The following is a 14,716-nucleotide window of genomic DNA, read 5'->3' on the forward strand; positions in this document are numbered from 1 at the left end:
TTTCATATTGGTTATGCAGAGGTAGCTACATTTATCTTTAAGCCATAGATTGCAAAATCACAAGGCGTTATATCCAGACCTAATCAATAACTGCACATCACAAAGGGACCCTGTACTGAGGGCTCAGTAAAGCAACTGGGCATGGTTTGGTTTTGCCTCCTATTGAGAAGTGGGTGAGTGCAGCTTTTTGTTAGGCCGAAGAATGTTACATCGTTAGGGAGGCATATTTTTGAGATTGTATGTTTGTCAAGAAGAGTATATAGGTGGATTTTGGAATATTGTGGGTGCACCTTGCTAACCCGCCCATCTTCTCTTCTTCTGAAGAGCCATTTCACTCTTCCACACGGTCCTGGTGAAGTTGCCAATTATGGTGGCTTACTCTTCCACCCTAGATGTGGGCACATGTCCATTCTGGCCAAAGTTCTCCCAAGGTCTGTAGAGCTAGAACTGGTGAGGCCACCAAATAGAAGGAAGCAGAGTCAAGAGATGAAGACATCATCATTTTAACCCCTAAATCCAGATCCAGCCTAGATCCAGCCGTACCTAAAGGCAGGTACATCCTTTGATTTATCAATTTTGTAAGCCAACTAGTGTCCTGTTGGCTTGTTTGAGTTGGGCTTCTGACACTTGCAACTGAAAGTATTTGGACTTACACATGCACACACAACAGAGAAACAAACACCATAGTTGTTTAAACTCATTAGACATTATGTAAGTCTTCCATGAGCTTAGAGGGATCAGCAAGTTTTTAACTAAAGCAGAGTTCTCCAACCTCCGGGATCTAATGCCTGACGATCTGAGGTGAAGTTGATGTAATAATAACAGAAACAAAGTACACAATAAATGTAATGCTCTTGGATCATCCCGAAACCATCCCTCCTCCATCTGTGAGAAAATTATCTTCCGTGAAACCAGTCCCTGGTGCCAGAACAGGTTGGGGAGCACTGGCTTAGACCATACCTGTGCTCCGGCTCCTAGCGCAGTGCTTAGCACCTAGCAGTGAGGGGCCTCCATGTCTCCATGTGAATAGCTGTTTGTATGTGCAGATGTTACATATTCCCATTTGTGTCCAGGGTGCTTTGTGTGTTAGCATTGTGCTGGTGTACAGATGCCCCTGACACTAGCTCCTTTTTCAGCTGGAAATTATTTGTTGGTATATATGGCATCTTACCTGGTAACGTTAGTTTTCATCCCATTCCCTCCAAAAACGAGTCAAAGACAAAGGAACAGGTGGGAACAAGTTTTCTTAGAAACTCTTATGAAGGAGGAACTCTCCCCCCGCCATGTCCTTCATTGTCTGATGTGACATCAGATTAGAGGCCTCCAGCCTCAGTAACAGCTGGGGACCAGAGTGCCCACCACACAGCTGGGGCCCCAGACTAGTCTGATCCAGGTTTGTGGGGTGGAGCAAAGATTACCCTCCTAGGAACAGTATGTGCAAGGCCCTGTGGGCCCAGGAAAGGCTGACCAAGGCAAGGTGAGTCGTGGTGTTCTAAGCCAAAACTTTTGCCCATCTCACAGAAGCAGGCAGGAAGCACCACCATCGATCAGCTTTATATGGCACCCACTGGATACACAGACAGACAAAGACAGACGGACAGAGCACACACCACTTCTAAGCTGAACACTGCTCACCATCTAGAAGCACCTCGGATAAGCACATGTGAGACACTCTTGCATAGGAAAGATGTAGTTTTTAAAGGAATGAAGAAGTATTTTGGCAAAACATCTACTTCCCTCCCAGGTCCTGGGTAAAGAGGGACCTCTAAATTCTGAAGCTTCTACAATATTGAAAATTATCCCCTTCTCTCAATGGCAGTATATACAGTAGCGAATCTTCCAAGTCTGTTGTCACAGCCCTCTATATATATCCTGAATCTACTTTACAGGTGGGTAGACTTAGAGACAGAAGGTGGTCTGGAGCAAGGGGACACAGGGGCTGGCTCAAGGTGAGGGGAAACAGGAGGTGTCTCAGCTCAGCCAAAGGCAGGGCCTCTGTCTGTCTGGACAGGGAAGAGAAAGACTGGGGTGGTCCAAACTCCCTTTCATCCTAACTGGGGAAGCAGAGGTTCTACGGGAAAGGCTGTCAAGAAGGAAAGGCAGGTTCCCACTCCTGCTGGCTTAAGAGGCCTTTCAGGATGGCAAGGACCAGGGCAGGCCAGAGCTCCTCATCAAGGCTTGTTCAGGGATGCTCTCTGAGTCTGGGGGCTGTGGGCTCACTGCCTTCCATAACTCTCTTGTTACATGCTTAGGAACACAGACCTCAAGTCCTTAATTATTTTAAAAGGTGTTGGGGTGGGGTTGGGAGGTTAAGAGGAAATGAGACACAGAATAACCTTTCCACAGCCTTCCTCTGCCTAGGCTGGGGCCTTCAAGGGTCTTCTTCACCCTGTCTCCTAGGGATATTTAAAGGCAGCTTTTATTAGACTCTATACTGTTTCTTTTGTTTCTCTTGTGATTTTTTTTTTTGTTTTTTTCTTTGTTTTAATTTATATATATATATATATATATATATATATTCTTAAAAAAGCAATAGTCCTTTGGTCCCTAAACTCTAAGGAATGATATGATTTTGAAAGAAGTAGATCTGGGCTTCCCTTTGGAGAAGCCCTTGGCACCCCCTAGGCCATCTGCTGGTTCCCCTCCCTAGACAGTCACTCCTCAGCCAGCCCCAGCTGCCTTGCCAGCCTGAGCTCTGCATCACAGGCACAGAACAACCCACTTGGTGAAAACAATCCTTAAAGCGGCCTGAGCCCAGGCGTTGGCCTAGGGTCCACCTCCATCTGCGGCTGCTCCTTCAGGAAGGGCTGCTCAAGCATTTCTGTGCTTCTCTTTTCCTTTCTTCTCACTCTTCAGTTTCCAGTGTTGGGTATTAATTGATAAGGAGAGAGAAAGGAGATAAAGAAAAATGTCACTCTGGAGAACAAGACAGAAAGAGCAACTTGCCCCATCCGTGACATCTCAGGTGAGTGGCTGGACCTCAGGCTTCCCCCTGGAGCCAGACTCTGGGTTCTGGGCAGATCACCATGGGCCAGCACCCCCTCCTGAGGGCTCCCTGGAGGACAGTTCAATTGAAGGAGGGTCTTGTGAACCTTCTGAGACAGCAAATCTCTAAAAGTCACAGGCAGCTGGCCTTGCCAGAAGTCTAAGAGAGCTTGTCATCTTCCCCCCCATCACCACCAGGCCCCGTAAATCTTCAGGGTATTTGCTTCATCTCCGTGTTCACTGCCATCATCCCAGCCCTGACATCCTGTCCTTTCTTTGCTTAAACTCTTCAGTGATTCTCTACCATCTTCAGGATAAATTCCAAACTCATGGTCTTTAAGACCCTTCACGAGCTGACACAAACCTACTTTTCTAGTCTCATTCTCCACTCCTCTGCCCTCCCTACACAGGTCCCCATGACTATCTCTGGCATGGAACAAGCTGGTTGGATCTTACTATAATCATCTCTCCCAGGCTGTGGGACAGGAATGATGTCAAATTTATCTCAGTTCATAGATGGAAGGAAAAAAACAGCCCCAAACTGAGGATTCCTCCTAACTCCTGGTTCTTCTCACCCAGATTTTTTCAGAGGTGGGTGTCCTCAACATCCCAAAAGGAATAGCAAAGCTGAGAGTGCCTCTATCACTCAGGACTCATCTGCCTGGGGTCTACGAAGGACTCACCTTTCGTGGTTGGTCAGTAAGAGCAGATCAGTAAGGCCGGTTAGCATCCTTGGGCCTCTTCAGCTGAACCTTGAGCCTCTTCATGCCAATCTGAAAGCCATTCATGGCCTGAATAGCTGTCTGGGCACTGGTTGGATTGTCAAAGCTAACAAACCCTGGAGGGTATGTGCAGAGAGATTAGCTGGGAACTCTGCCCAGCCTCTTCTCACCCCTCTTAGGCCAATTCCATCAACATACACTCCTCCACCTTTCAGCATCTGCATGTGTGCACACACACACGGACACAGGTTCATACAGACATGGACAAGTGGCCTGAGTTTCCTGTGATTCTTGGAAGGACAGGAGGTAATTCTGAGTGCGTGTGTTGGGTGGCGGGTGTTTCTCTGTTTTTTTTCTTGGCATGGAAAAAGCTCTCTCCCTTCACAGCTCCCATTCTGATCCTCTGAATTGCAGTTGCAGTTGGAGGGAATCTCTGAGTCCAGACCCCCCCATCCACTTGTCCTGGCCAGATTCTGAAGCCTAACCTGGCTGAAGATCTACCAGACACCTGACCGTCCCAGGTGAAGCTGATATAGACTTGTTCCTGGTCTAGGACCCTGCTGAGTGCTATACACTCAGTTTCTAGGAATCATTGACTTCCGGAGGCACAAACTTAGGGTTTGTAGGGAGCCTCACAATTAGGAGAGGGAGAGGTCCACGGATGGGGCTCAACTCACCAAAACACTTGCTCTGGTTTGTGGCACGATCCACAAAGACTTTGGCAGAGACAACGGCTCCAAAGGGCAGGAATGTCTGGATGAGTTCTGCATCACCAAACTCCTGAGGCAGGTGATAGATGAAGAGGTTACAGCCTTCGGGGCCTGGAGGAACAGCGGCAGGCTGGTTCAGGGGAGGAGTCCTAAGTCCAGCCCCACCAGGCCTTGATCTCCAGACCCCTGTCCCTCACCTTCTCTTTGCTGCTGGGGCAAGGCTGAAGGCTGCTGGGGAAAAGTTGTGCTCACTGGGGCATAGGCCGACGGATAGGCTGCTGGAGACAGAGGTGGGAGCGGGCAGTGACCCCCAGGAGCCATCCCCCAAGCAGAACCCCACCTGCCTGGCCACTTTTGACCAATTCAGCCAGTCCACCCCTATAAAGGTCGTTCTGGGTCCAAGGGTGAGGGAATGGAGGGTCGACTCCTCAGAACAGAGCCTAACCTCCCCTCCCCCCGCCCCCCACAAATCCCCCTGTTACTTTCTGGGGCCCTTCAAACCTCCCAGGCCGCGTAGCGCCAAGTGAAACCTGCGTAGTGGTGCATCCCAGCGTAGGCCTGCTGCAGGGGGTCAGCCACGCCGGGACTCTGGGCTGGGGAGAGAGGGGCACACGGCCCTAAATGAAGGTGGGCTGACGGGCAGGGCTAGGTGAGAATTCAGGGAGTGTGGAGGGAGGCGATGAAAGGCAGCAGGGAAGGAGGAGTCTCTTCTTAGGGAGGCCAGGCCTTGCCATCACCATCCCCCAGCCCCCACTCCCCATTCCGTTTGGGGGGAGATTTGGGCGGAGTGAGGGGCCCACCTGGGTAAGGAGAGAGCCCGTTATTGTAGAGACTGTCCGAGCCTGGTTGCCCGTTGGTCTGGGGAGTCAGGGGGCCGAATCCATTGACGCCGATGGGCGCCGGGAGACCCGGAAGCGTGCCCGGGCCACCGCCGGGCGGGGAGTTGGCTGCAGGTGGCGAGGAGGTGGGAAAGTCAGGTCACCGCCCCACGCTCGCTCCGCCCTGGCCCCAGCCCCGCCCCGCCCCGCCCCCTGCGCGCAGTACCTGCCGCGGGCAAGAGAGGCGCTGCTACCAGGCTGAAGGCCGCCACGTGCTGCATCTGTGCAGCCACTGCCGCCACTGGGCCGAGGCCGGGGCCCTGCGCCGCCGCCAGCAGGGCCGCCTGGTGCTGCAGGATCTTTGGGAGGGAAGAAGGGCAAGTGTAGAGGACCAGTGGCGGGCAGCTGCTCGGGCTCCCTAGCCCCAGCCTGGCTCACTCGCTGCGCCACGTGTACTCCAGGACCAGGCACCTACCGCGGTGGTATAGGCTCCGCAGGCCCCGAGCGGCAGCGGCGCGGGGTGGAAGGCGCCCAGCTGGCCTGCCATTTGCTGCATCCGCCGCAGTGCGCGCTCGCGGTCCGTATCTGCCAGCTTGACCACGAGGCTGGACGAGGCGCCCTGGGTAAGACAGAGGAGGCTGCAAGGACCGGTCTAACCTCCAGCTCCAGCTCTGGGCCCAGTGCCTTGCTTATCCTCAGGGCCTTTCCCCGGGTTTGTGGGGAGAAGCAGCCAGCCCCCACCCCACTGGCCTCGCCCTGGCCCCGGCGCCCGCCCTCACCGCCATTGTCCGGCTGCCGTGCAGACTCTGGATGGCTGCCTGAGCTTCCCCTTGACTCCCGAACTTCACAAAGGCACAGCCTGGGGCAGGATAGAGGTGGCTCAGGTCACAGAGGCCAAAGGGTCCTGTGGTCCAGAGTGAGGCAGGGGTCATCAGGAAATCCAGGGGTCAGCTCAAGTCACCTTTACTAGTGCCATCAGGGCTCCGTAAGACGGTGCACTCCTCGATGTGGCCGAAGGGCTGGAATAGGCGTCTGACGTCCTCCTCACCCTGTTGCTTGCCCAGCATACCCACAAACAGCTTTCGGTCCTCTGGGGACAAATCCAGGAGTCACCTGGGAACCCTAAGTCCTCTTGGACTCTGCAGAGGAACAGAGGAGCCTAGGAAGGGAGCTAACCACGGTCTAGCTCTGGGAAGAAGAGGAGGAAATGAGAAGGCCTTAACTCATTGGGCCCACAAGGTTGGGTTTTTTTGAGGGGAAGGATGACCTTCAGATGGATCTGGAGGAAAGGCACTCAGGATTTCCATCAGGAAAACCCGAGTCCTGGAAAAACTCCGACTCATGGCTGCTCTTGTGGGAAGTTAGTCAGTCCATATTTTTTGGTTGGATAAAGCCCTACATGCACCATTTTATGCTTGCCCTTTATGTTCTTAGAGTTTGGGAAATGCTGTTTTGGACCATTTCAGCCCTATTAAGGGAGGAAGTCCTAGAGGGGTCCTAGTATCCATACTGGGTCTGGAGGAGATAAGTACACCCTAAGGAGAAGCCTGCTGGCAATGACTGGAATCAAAGAAAATTCTGGATCAAAAAACAAAACAAAACAAACAGCACAGAAACAGTTGTCTCATTGTACTGATGCATCCCCAGACTCTTGAGCACTGGAATGATGAACCCCCACCGCCAGCTCCAAACTCAACCTGGGTGCCCTTCCCAAAGGCCTAAACAGGAAGGGGAGCTTGGGTTCCTAATCCTCCAACATTGGCATTTTCCTGACTACACTTGCTGAACCCGTGACCCCTTTCCTTACCTCCCTTACTTCTCACTGAGCCCACGAGGCCCTCCCTGAGCCCTGCTGCCTCCTCCCTGACTTCCCCTGTTTTCCCCAGGTGTTCGTGCTATGGGAGAACAATTTCTGCCTGCAGACCCAGTAGCCACCTAAGAATCCTCCTCTGTGTCCCCGCTTCCTATGGGAGTGGTAGAGATGCCCGGAAAGGGGCTGCACGCTGGGTCTGTGCCCTTGAAAAAAGCTGCAGAACTGGAGCTGGCAGGACTTAGATGCACATCCGGCAAGAGCACTATCCAGGAGTCCAGCTCACAGGTCCTGCTGTCAAAGCCCCTCTCATTTCTGCACCAGGGTAAGTCTGAATTTGAGAGGGGGCTTCATCAGGGTGATACAAGTTGAAAGAGAAGGACTGGGTGGGAATATGGCTTCAGGCTCCACCTTTGAGATCCTGGAGCCCAAGAAAATCCATCCCAAACTCCTTTTCTCTTTGGCCAGCTTGGCTAGGCTGTTGGGATCCTTGGATCCTGAGTGCAGAGGAAACAAGGCTGATGAAGGTCGTAGGCTGAAGCGTGGGTGACAGTGAAAAGGAAGAACAGATTGATCAAAATTAGCAGTGGAGGGAATCTCTGACAAGGAGATTATGTGTGTGTCCATATTCACCTGGATGGTGTGGGGTTCAGCCTAGGCGGCCCTGAATACCATGGTGTCTGTCATCTGCCTGTCAATGCTGTGTCTTTATGAAAGGCATGGGCTGCGGTTTATTTGGGACAGAAGAATTATATGTGGTTTATATGTTTCAGCAGAACCCTTCCCTCTGTCCAGAGGGTAACTGCCCAGAAATCCTGATGGGGAAGGGATAGATAATGTACTTGTGGCCAGAATTCTAGTGGAGGTACCAACCTTCTGTGGTAAGAACACAAACCAGTGGGTGTACTTCACTCCCGGGTGTGTTAGCCACAGAAGAGTGCCCTTGGAATGGATCACTGGTTTCCTAACCTTTTAAAAAAGCTATGAAATCCATCATTCTAACAAAAAGATCAGGATGAAGCTCAAAATATAAGAGAAAAGTAGAACTGTTTGAAGTAAAGCCAGAAAAGAGGGAAGATGGCTGGAGTTTCTCTTGCTTCATCTTCCCTTGGTTCTCCCTAGAAAGGGCTCCATGGAAAGTCCTTTGTAAACCACTGACCTAAAAGACAGAACATACAGTTCCACATGGTGTATGAAGAGGGATATGAGATCATTCTGTTCAGGAACCTGAGAAGACAGGAATGGTCTTTCATGATTCTGTTGACTAATCTGATGGTAGTTTTGCCTTGACATTGGAAGACAGGCCCTATTTGGTCAAGGAATCAAACCCTCTGAGATTGATATTGTTCTGAACTATGAAACCAAAGTATGCCCATGCATCTACAAGAGGCCCAGGAGGGGCTGGAGAAGATCTGGGGTCTTCAGAGTCCCAGGGCTTCATAATGTCCTAACTTGCAGTGCAGTTGTGACATTGGGTAGCATCTGCAAGATGATGATAGCACCCAGGTAAGCTGTCATGCCACAAGAAACAGCATCCAGGTTGCCCTAGGTAGGAAGAAAGATGTCATGGCTGAGAAGGTGCCCCCAGGACATAGAAGAGGTTTGTGTGGACAGTGGTCCAATCCTTCATCTGCTCTTTCTCCTGTTGCTCTTTTCTGATGATGGTGGTCAGTTACAGCTCATGTCAAAGACCATGAAATTCTCTGATCCTTCTTTTCCAATGAGAGTCTCCCAAATTAAAAATTTCCATTTCCATGACAGGGCACTGACCCTATGGTTCTGAGCTACTGGGTTGTAAAGAATTTGAAATTGAAATGAGTTTGGGCCATGGGCTGGTCTCTACGCTGCACACTGCACAGGTATCACCTTAAATCCTAGTGTTCTCTTTGCCCCTTTATAGGAACCTTGATAGTGTTGACAGGAGGATGATCAGGGTCACAGTGCACGTTAGCATCAGATGATCCAGAAATGGTGGGATACGTTTCTTAAGAGATATGGTCAAAGAGAATTACAGGCTGGCCCTCTGAGAGTAGCCGCCAAATGCACATCCCTGAAGATTTTGAGGGCTGAGGCATGCTCCCGGAGAGACAATGATGACAGGACTTAGCCCAGAAAATTCAGTACCCTCTAGGTTGAACTATGGCAGTTTGGTAAAAAAGAGGATTCTGTAAGAGGTAGGTCAGAAATGTCTGAGTAAAAGCATTACATGAGTGGTGGGGAGGTCTGTAGAAAGATGGAAATATTGAACAGGGAGGCCTAACTTTCCTAGAGTGGATGGAATTAGAAGATAGCATCAGTGCGGAGTTGAGACATAGTTGGAAAGAGACACAATTGAATAGTATAACTGCCTTTTCATGGTGCAACCAATATGTGCTTCTTGCTTTTCTATCAATGCTTTTTTGAACCAAACCAAGTTGTTTGGACCCTAGAGGTTCATCTCCATAAAGCTACCTTGAGCAGCTGGTCAAACAGGGATTCTAATGTAACAAATCATGGGGTTGAAAGCCCAGGTTAGAGTCAGTCCCTCTGTCTTCTTCAGGAAGGGTCTCAAGACACTGCGCTAGAAAGAAGGCTCTGCCTCAAGTTGGCCCAAAGGAATTCTTGAGGTGCCCAAGTTTCTGGCTTCTAGGCTCATCACAGCCAGCCACTCACTTCCATGTCAGAGAGATAGCATGATTGTACAAACAGCGCAGGCACAGAGTTTCAACATTCGGGTACCAACCACCAAACGCATCCTAAAATTACCAGTCCAACTTTCCATCCAACTACCAACTCGGAAGATCCTGCTGACAGCAGCCTTTGATGCCCTGATGTTCTCAGTAATGACTGCAGCATAATGACCTAGCCAAGGAAGACTATGAAATGAGTGAAGGAAATATCCAGGGGAAACAAAGTCTTCTGATCAGATCTAATGAGTATCAGGGAGGACGTTAATTCCAAAAGAAAACTATGAGAACTAAGAAAGAAATTCAGCAAAGTTCCACTATACAAAAATCAACAAAACAATCAGGGCTTCCCTGGTGGCTCAGTGGTGAAGAGTACGCATGCCAGTGCAGGAAACACAAGTTCAATCCCTGGTCCGGGAAGATCCCACATGCCACGGAGCAACTAAGCCCATGCGCCCCAACTGCTCCACAACTACTGAGCCTGTCCTGTAGAACCCAGGAGCCCCAACTACTGAGCCCGCATGCCGAAATTACTGAAGCCCACACACCCTAGAGCCTGTGCTCTGCAGCAAGCGAAGCCACTGCAACGAGAAATCCACACACCACGACTAGAGAGTAGCCCCCGTTCACTGCAACTAGGGAATAGCCCAAAGACAGCCAGAAATAAATAAAATTTTAAAAAGTCAGTTGTGCTTCTATACACTAGCAATGAACAAGCTGAAAACAAAATTAAGAAAACTATTCCACTTAGCATCAAAACAAATAAAATACTTAGGAATAAATTTAAACAAAGATGCCAAAGAACTTGTACCCTGAAAACTATAAAACACTGCTGAAGGAAACTGGGAAGGCACAAACTGAAGGAAATTGGAGGACATCTTTTGTTCGAGAACTGAAAGACTTAATATTGTTAGATGTAAGTATTACCCAAAGCAATCTGCAGATTTAATGCAATCCCTATCAAAATTCCTATGGCATTTTTTTAAGAAATAGAAAAATCGATCCTAAAATTTATATGGAATCTCAAAATACCATGAATAGCCAAATAATCTTGGGGAGAAAAAGAATGTTGGAGGTCTCAGAATACCTGATTTCAAAACTCATTACAAAACTACAGTAATCAAAGTATGGTACTGGCATAAAGAGAGACATTTAGACCAATGGAGAGGAACAGAGAGGCCAGAAATAAGCCCTAACATACATGGTCAAATTATTTTTGACTAGAGTTCCAGTCTTTTCAACAAATGGTGCTGAGAAAACTGGACATCTACATATAAAGGAACAAAGTTGGACCCTTATCTTGCACTATATACAAAAATTAAATGAAAATGAATCAAAGACATAAAGGCTAAAATGATAAAGTTCCTGGAAGAAACAGGGGGGAACCTTCATGACCTTGCATTTGGCATTGATTTCTTGAATATGACATCAAAAGCACAGGCAACAAAAGCAAGAATAGAAATTTTGGACTATGTCAAATTTTAAAACTACTCTGCATCAAAAGACACAGAGTGAAGAGGCAACCTATAGAATGGGAGAAAATATTTGCAAACTGTATATCTGATAAGAGTTTAAGATCCAGAATATACAAAGAGTTCCTATGATTCAATGATAACAAAACAATTCAATTTAAAAAAAATGAGCAAAGGATCTGAATAGACATTTCTTCAAAGAAGATATACAATGGCTAGCAAGTATATGAAAAGATGCCCAACACCACTAATAGTTGAGAAAGTGCAAATCAAAACCACAATGAGATAGCAACTCACACCCATTAGGATAACTGTTATTTAAAAAAAGAAAAAAAAGGGATGTGGAGAAATTGGGACCCTTGTGGACTATTGTTTACATATGTGCACTAATGTAAAATGGTACAGCCATAGTGGAAAACAATGTGGCAGTTCCTCAAAAAATTAAAAATAGAATTACCGTATTACCTAGCAGTACCAGTTCTGGGTATATATCCAAAAAATTGAAAGCAGAGTCTCAAAGAGGTATTTATACACTCATGTTCACTGTAGCATTATCCACAATGGTCAAAAAGTAGAAGCAACCCAAATGTCTATCAACCAATGAATGGATGAGCAAAATGTGGTGTTTACACACAATAAAATATTATTCAGTTTTTTAAAGGAAAGAGATTCTGATACATGCTGCAACATGGATGAGAATTGAAGACTCTAGGTGATATAAGCCAGTCACATAAAGATATATACTGTATGATTTCACTTATGTGAGGTATCTAGATTAGTAAAATTCATAGAAACAGAAAGTAGAATGGTGGTTGCCAGGGGCTAGAGGGAGGGAGAAATGGAACTTGATGTTTAATGGGAACAGAGTCTGAGTTTTATACGACGAAAAAGTTCTGGATTTTGCACAGCAATGTGAATGTTGCTAACAGTACTGAACTATATTCTTAACAGTGGTAAAAAGAATAAAGATTATGTTATGTCTGTTTTACCCCCGCTTAAAAAAAATACAGTGAAGGAGGAGGCCTGAAAAATAGGGACTTAGACCAAGAAAGAACGGAGACTCCACTGTTTCTTCATCTTGATTCAAGAGACCGTGGAGGCAAGTAAGAAAGCCTGGGCCTTCAGGTTCCCTTAAGAGAGAAGATCTCGGCCTCTGGAGATGCATTTTTCTCTTCTGGAGTAAATGAATAGTGTGGAACTTGGCTGCAGAATTTATGGCAACTGGCATACAGTAAACTATGTATATTTGTATAAACATATACATAGGGCTGGCACACATCCAAAGGCTGCTGTGGGATGTCCCTGGTGGCTCAGTGGTAAAGAATCTGCCTGCCAGTGCAGGAGACACAGGTTTCATCCCTGGTCGGGGAAGATTGCCACATGCTGCAGAGCAACTAAGCCCTCAGCTACTGAGCCTGCGCCCTCTAGAGCCTGTGCTGCACAACAAGAGAAGCTACCGAAATGAGCACCCTGCGCACTAGAGAGTGGCCCTTACTTGCTGCAACTATAGAAAAGCAATGAAGACGCAACACAACCAAAAATAAATAAATAAATACTTTTTGAAAAAAAGACTGTGCCTTCCAATGAAGGGGGATGTGGGTTCAACCCCTGGTCAGGGAAGTAAGGTCCCACATATTGTGGGGTGCAGCCAAACATGTTTTTTTTAAATGCTGCCGTAATGTAGTCCATGAAGACTTGGATGCACTCCAAGGGTCACCAATGCTACCAGAGATGGCCATGGAAGAAGAGGACCCCAGAATTAAGTTCATGAGATGGGTCTGTGACCTGTAGAGCATGGTTATACAGAGAGTCTTATGATCATTCAGATTCATAAGGAGCTGTTTAGTCTTAGAACAAATGGGTAGTTTCAAGAACAATGATGTTGTAGGTAATGTTATAGTGGAAAAAAGACTATAGAAGATATATAGACTATAGAAGACTGCAGAAGACTATCTCTGCATCTTTCCAAGCTATTATGAAAAATGTTTTTATAAATTTGCTTTAAACCTTTTTTTCAATGAAAACAATTCTACTTCTATTCAGGCTTTCCCCTGCTATGCTAACAATCTGATTTCTACAAAATTGGCTGGAAGTGGAAATAAAACAGACCTACAATAGAAGTTATAAAAAATAAAGTAAAATATAGGTTATTTCAACCACAATCCTCATGTCTATTGATTAAAAATAATAGTAATACTACTCTGTTGCATTGGCATCAAAATTCAAGCGATAGAATGTGAAATAACTATTTTTGTCAAAAAGCACATGCATGTGTACACAGTAGAATACTCCTGTATGGCAGAGGGGAAATGGAAGTCTCTGGGCCAAAGAAGCAAGCTTGATAGGTTTGGTTAGGCTGTCACAGTGCTGGTGCACTTTTAAAAATGGAATTAGCTGCCAACATTTAATATATTAAAGGGGAAATTTTTAATTAAATCATGACAGTCTCAACCATTTAGGGTTACTTACCTGGCTCCTGTAGCATTTGAGTTAGTGATCCCCGTTTTATGGGAAGAAAAAGCTAATAATCTCTTCCAGAAAAAAATGACAAAGTTTTGAAAGATTATATTTGCCTTGATACCCCTTAGATTATGTCTGCATTGATACCAGTATTTTTGTCAGATATAAAAGTCATTAATCATCTGTATACAAAGGATTTAATTGCAGGAATAATTTAAAAATATGCAAGGTCACAGGCTTACCTATATCAGGGCAGGTATGATCATTAACTCTGAAGGTTTATAGAATTGGGATCACAAAGATAAGATTTAAATGGGACAAGCTGTCCTACATTGGTGCCAAATGTTACGTTTCAAAATTCAAATTCAATACCATTTAAAAAATTGCATTTCTAAAGCATTAATTTGTGTTAAAATTCAGCAGAGAGCTTCTGAAGAGATACACAATAGCATTGAAGAGAAGGAGCACATTTTGATTAATATCTAACAGATCAGTTAGTAGTAAAATACTTGAGTTTCAGTTCAGTTGCTTAATCGTGTCCCACTCTTTGCAACCCCATGGACTGCTGCACGCCAGGCTTCCCTGTCCATCATTAGCTCCCGAAGCTTGCTCAAACTCACATCCATCCAACCATCTCATCCTCTGTCATCCCCTTCTCCTCCTGCCTTCAGTTTTTCCCAGCATCAGGGTCTTTTCCAATGAGTCAGGGTCTTTTCCAATTTTACTGGAAAAGTAAAATATTTATAAAGACCCAACTGTTGCAAGACTTAGTACATATGCCTCCTCTCTCCCAAATGTGTATCAGGGAACATTTGGTGACTTTGAGTGGGAGCAGGAAGGAATTGAAAGATCTGGTCATCCAAAACTATAAGAAGGATTATCCATAGATGCCTTTGGAATATATGCTCCTTAAAAACCATCACTTGTCAAGAAATATCTATGTTATACATGACCACTAAAGGGCTTCCCTGGTGGCTCAGATGGTAAAGAATCCTTCTGCAATGCAGGAGACCTGAGTTTGACCCCTGAGTGGGGATGATCCCCCGGAGAAGGGAATGGCTACCCATGCCAGT

General features: G+C 46.7%; 1 protein-coding gene and 1 long non-coding RNA gene across 8 annotated transcripts in view; one reads left to right on the plus strand and one right to left on the minus strand.

The window, feature by feature from the left end:
• Positions 1-693: 693 nt before the first annotated feature.
• The window catches only part of CELF6 (CUGBP Elav-like family member 6), a 30,710-nt gene continuing 16,687 nt past the window's right edge, over positions 694-14,716 (minus strand). For 2 of the 7 annotated variants that reach the window (XM_010808974.4, XM_010808973.4), the window contains exons 3-12: positions 6,197-6,325; positions 6,015-6,094; positions 5,711-5,854; positions 5,462-5,594; positions 5,218-5,364; positions 4,948-5,010; positions 4,615-4,695; positions 4,385-4,528; positions 3,669-3,823; positions 1,228-2,850 (exon numbers count right to left, since the gene is read on the minus strand). In XM_010808974.4, coding sequence (XP_010807276.1) covers positions 3,696-3,823; positions 4,385-4,528; positions 4,615-4,695; positions 4,948-5,010; positions 5,218-5,364; positions 5,462-5,594; positions 5,711-5,854; positions 6,015-6,094; positions 6,197-6,325 — 1,049 coding nt within the window. In that variant the 3' untranslated portion in view covers positions 1,228-2,850; positions 3,669-3,695. Of the gene's footprint in view, positions 2,851-3,668; positions 3,824-4,384; positions 4,529-4,614; positions 4,696-4,947; positions 5,011-5,217; positions 5,365-5,461; positions 5,595-5,710; positions 5,855-6,014; positions 6,140-6,196; positions 6,326-14,716 lie in introns of those variants that run through there. The other 5 variants (NM_001205644.1, XM_005211363.5, XM_005211364.5 and 2 more) reach the window with 5 other exon arrangements.
• Positions 6,321-14,716, plus strand: part of LOC132346341 (uncharacterized) — a 76,266-nt gene continuing 67,870 nt past the window's right edge. The window contains exon 1 of the long non-coding RNA XR_009496144.1: positions 6,321-7,370. This is a non-coding gene — a long non-coding RNA (uncharacterized lncRNA). The remainder of the gene's footprint in view (positions 7,371-14,716) is intronic.

This window comes from Bos taurus, chromosome 10 (assembly GCF_002263795.3).
Source record: "Bos taurus isolate L1 Dominette 01449 registration number 42190680 breed Hereford chromosome 10, ARS-UCD2.0, whole genome shotgun sequence".
Taxonomy (NCBI): Eukaryota; Metazoa; Chordata; class Mammalia; order Artiodactyla; family Bovidae; genus Bos; species Bos taurus.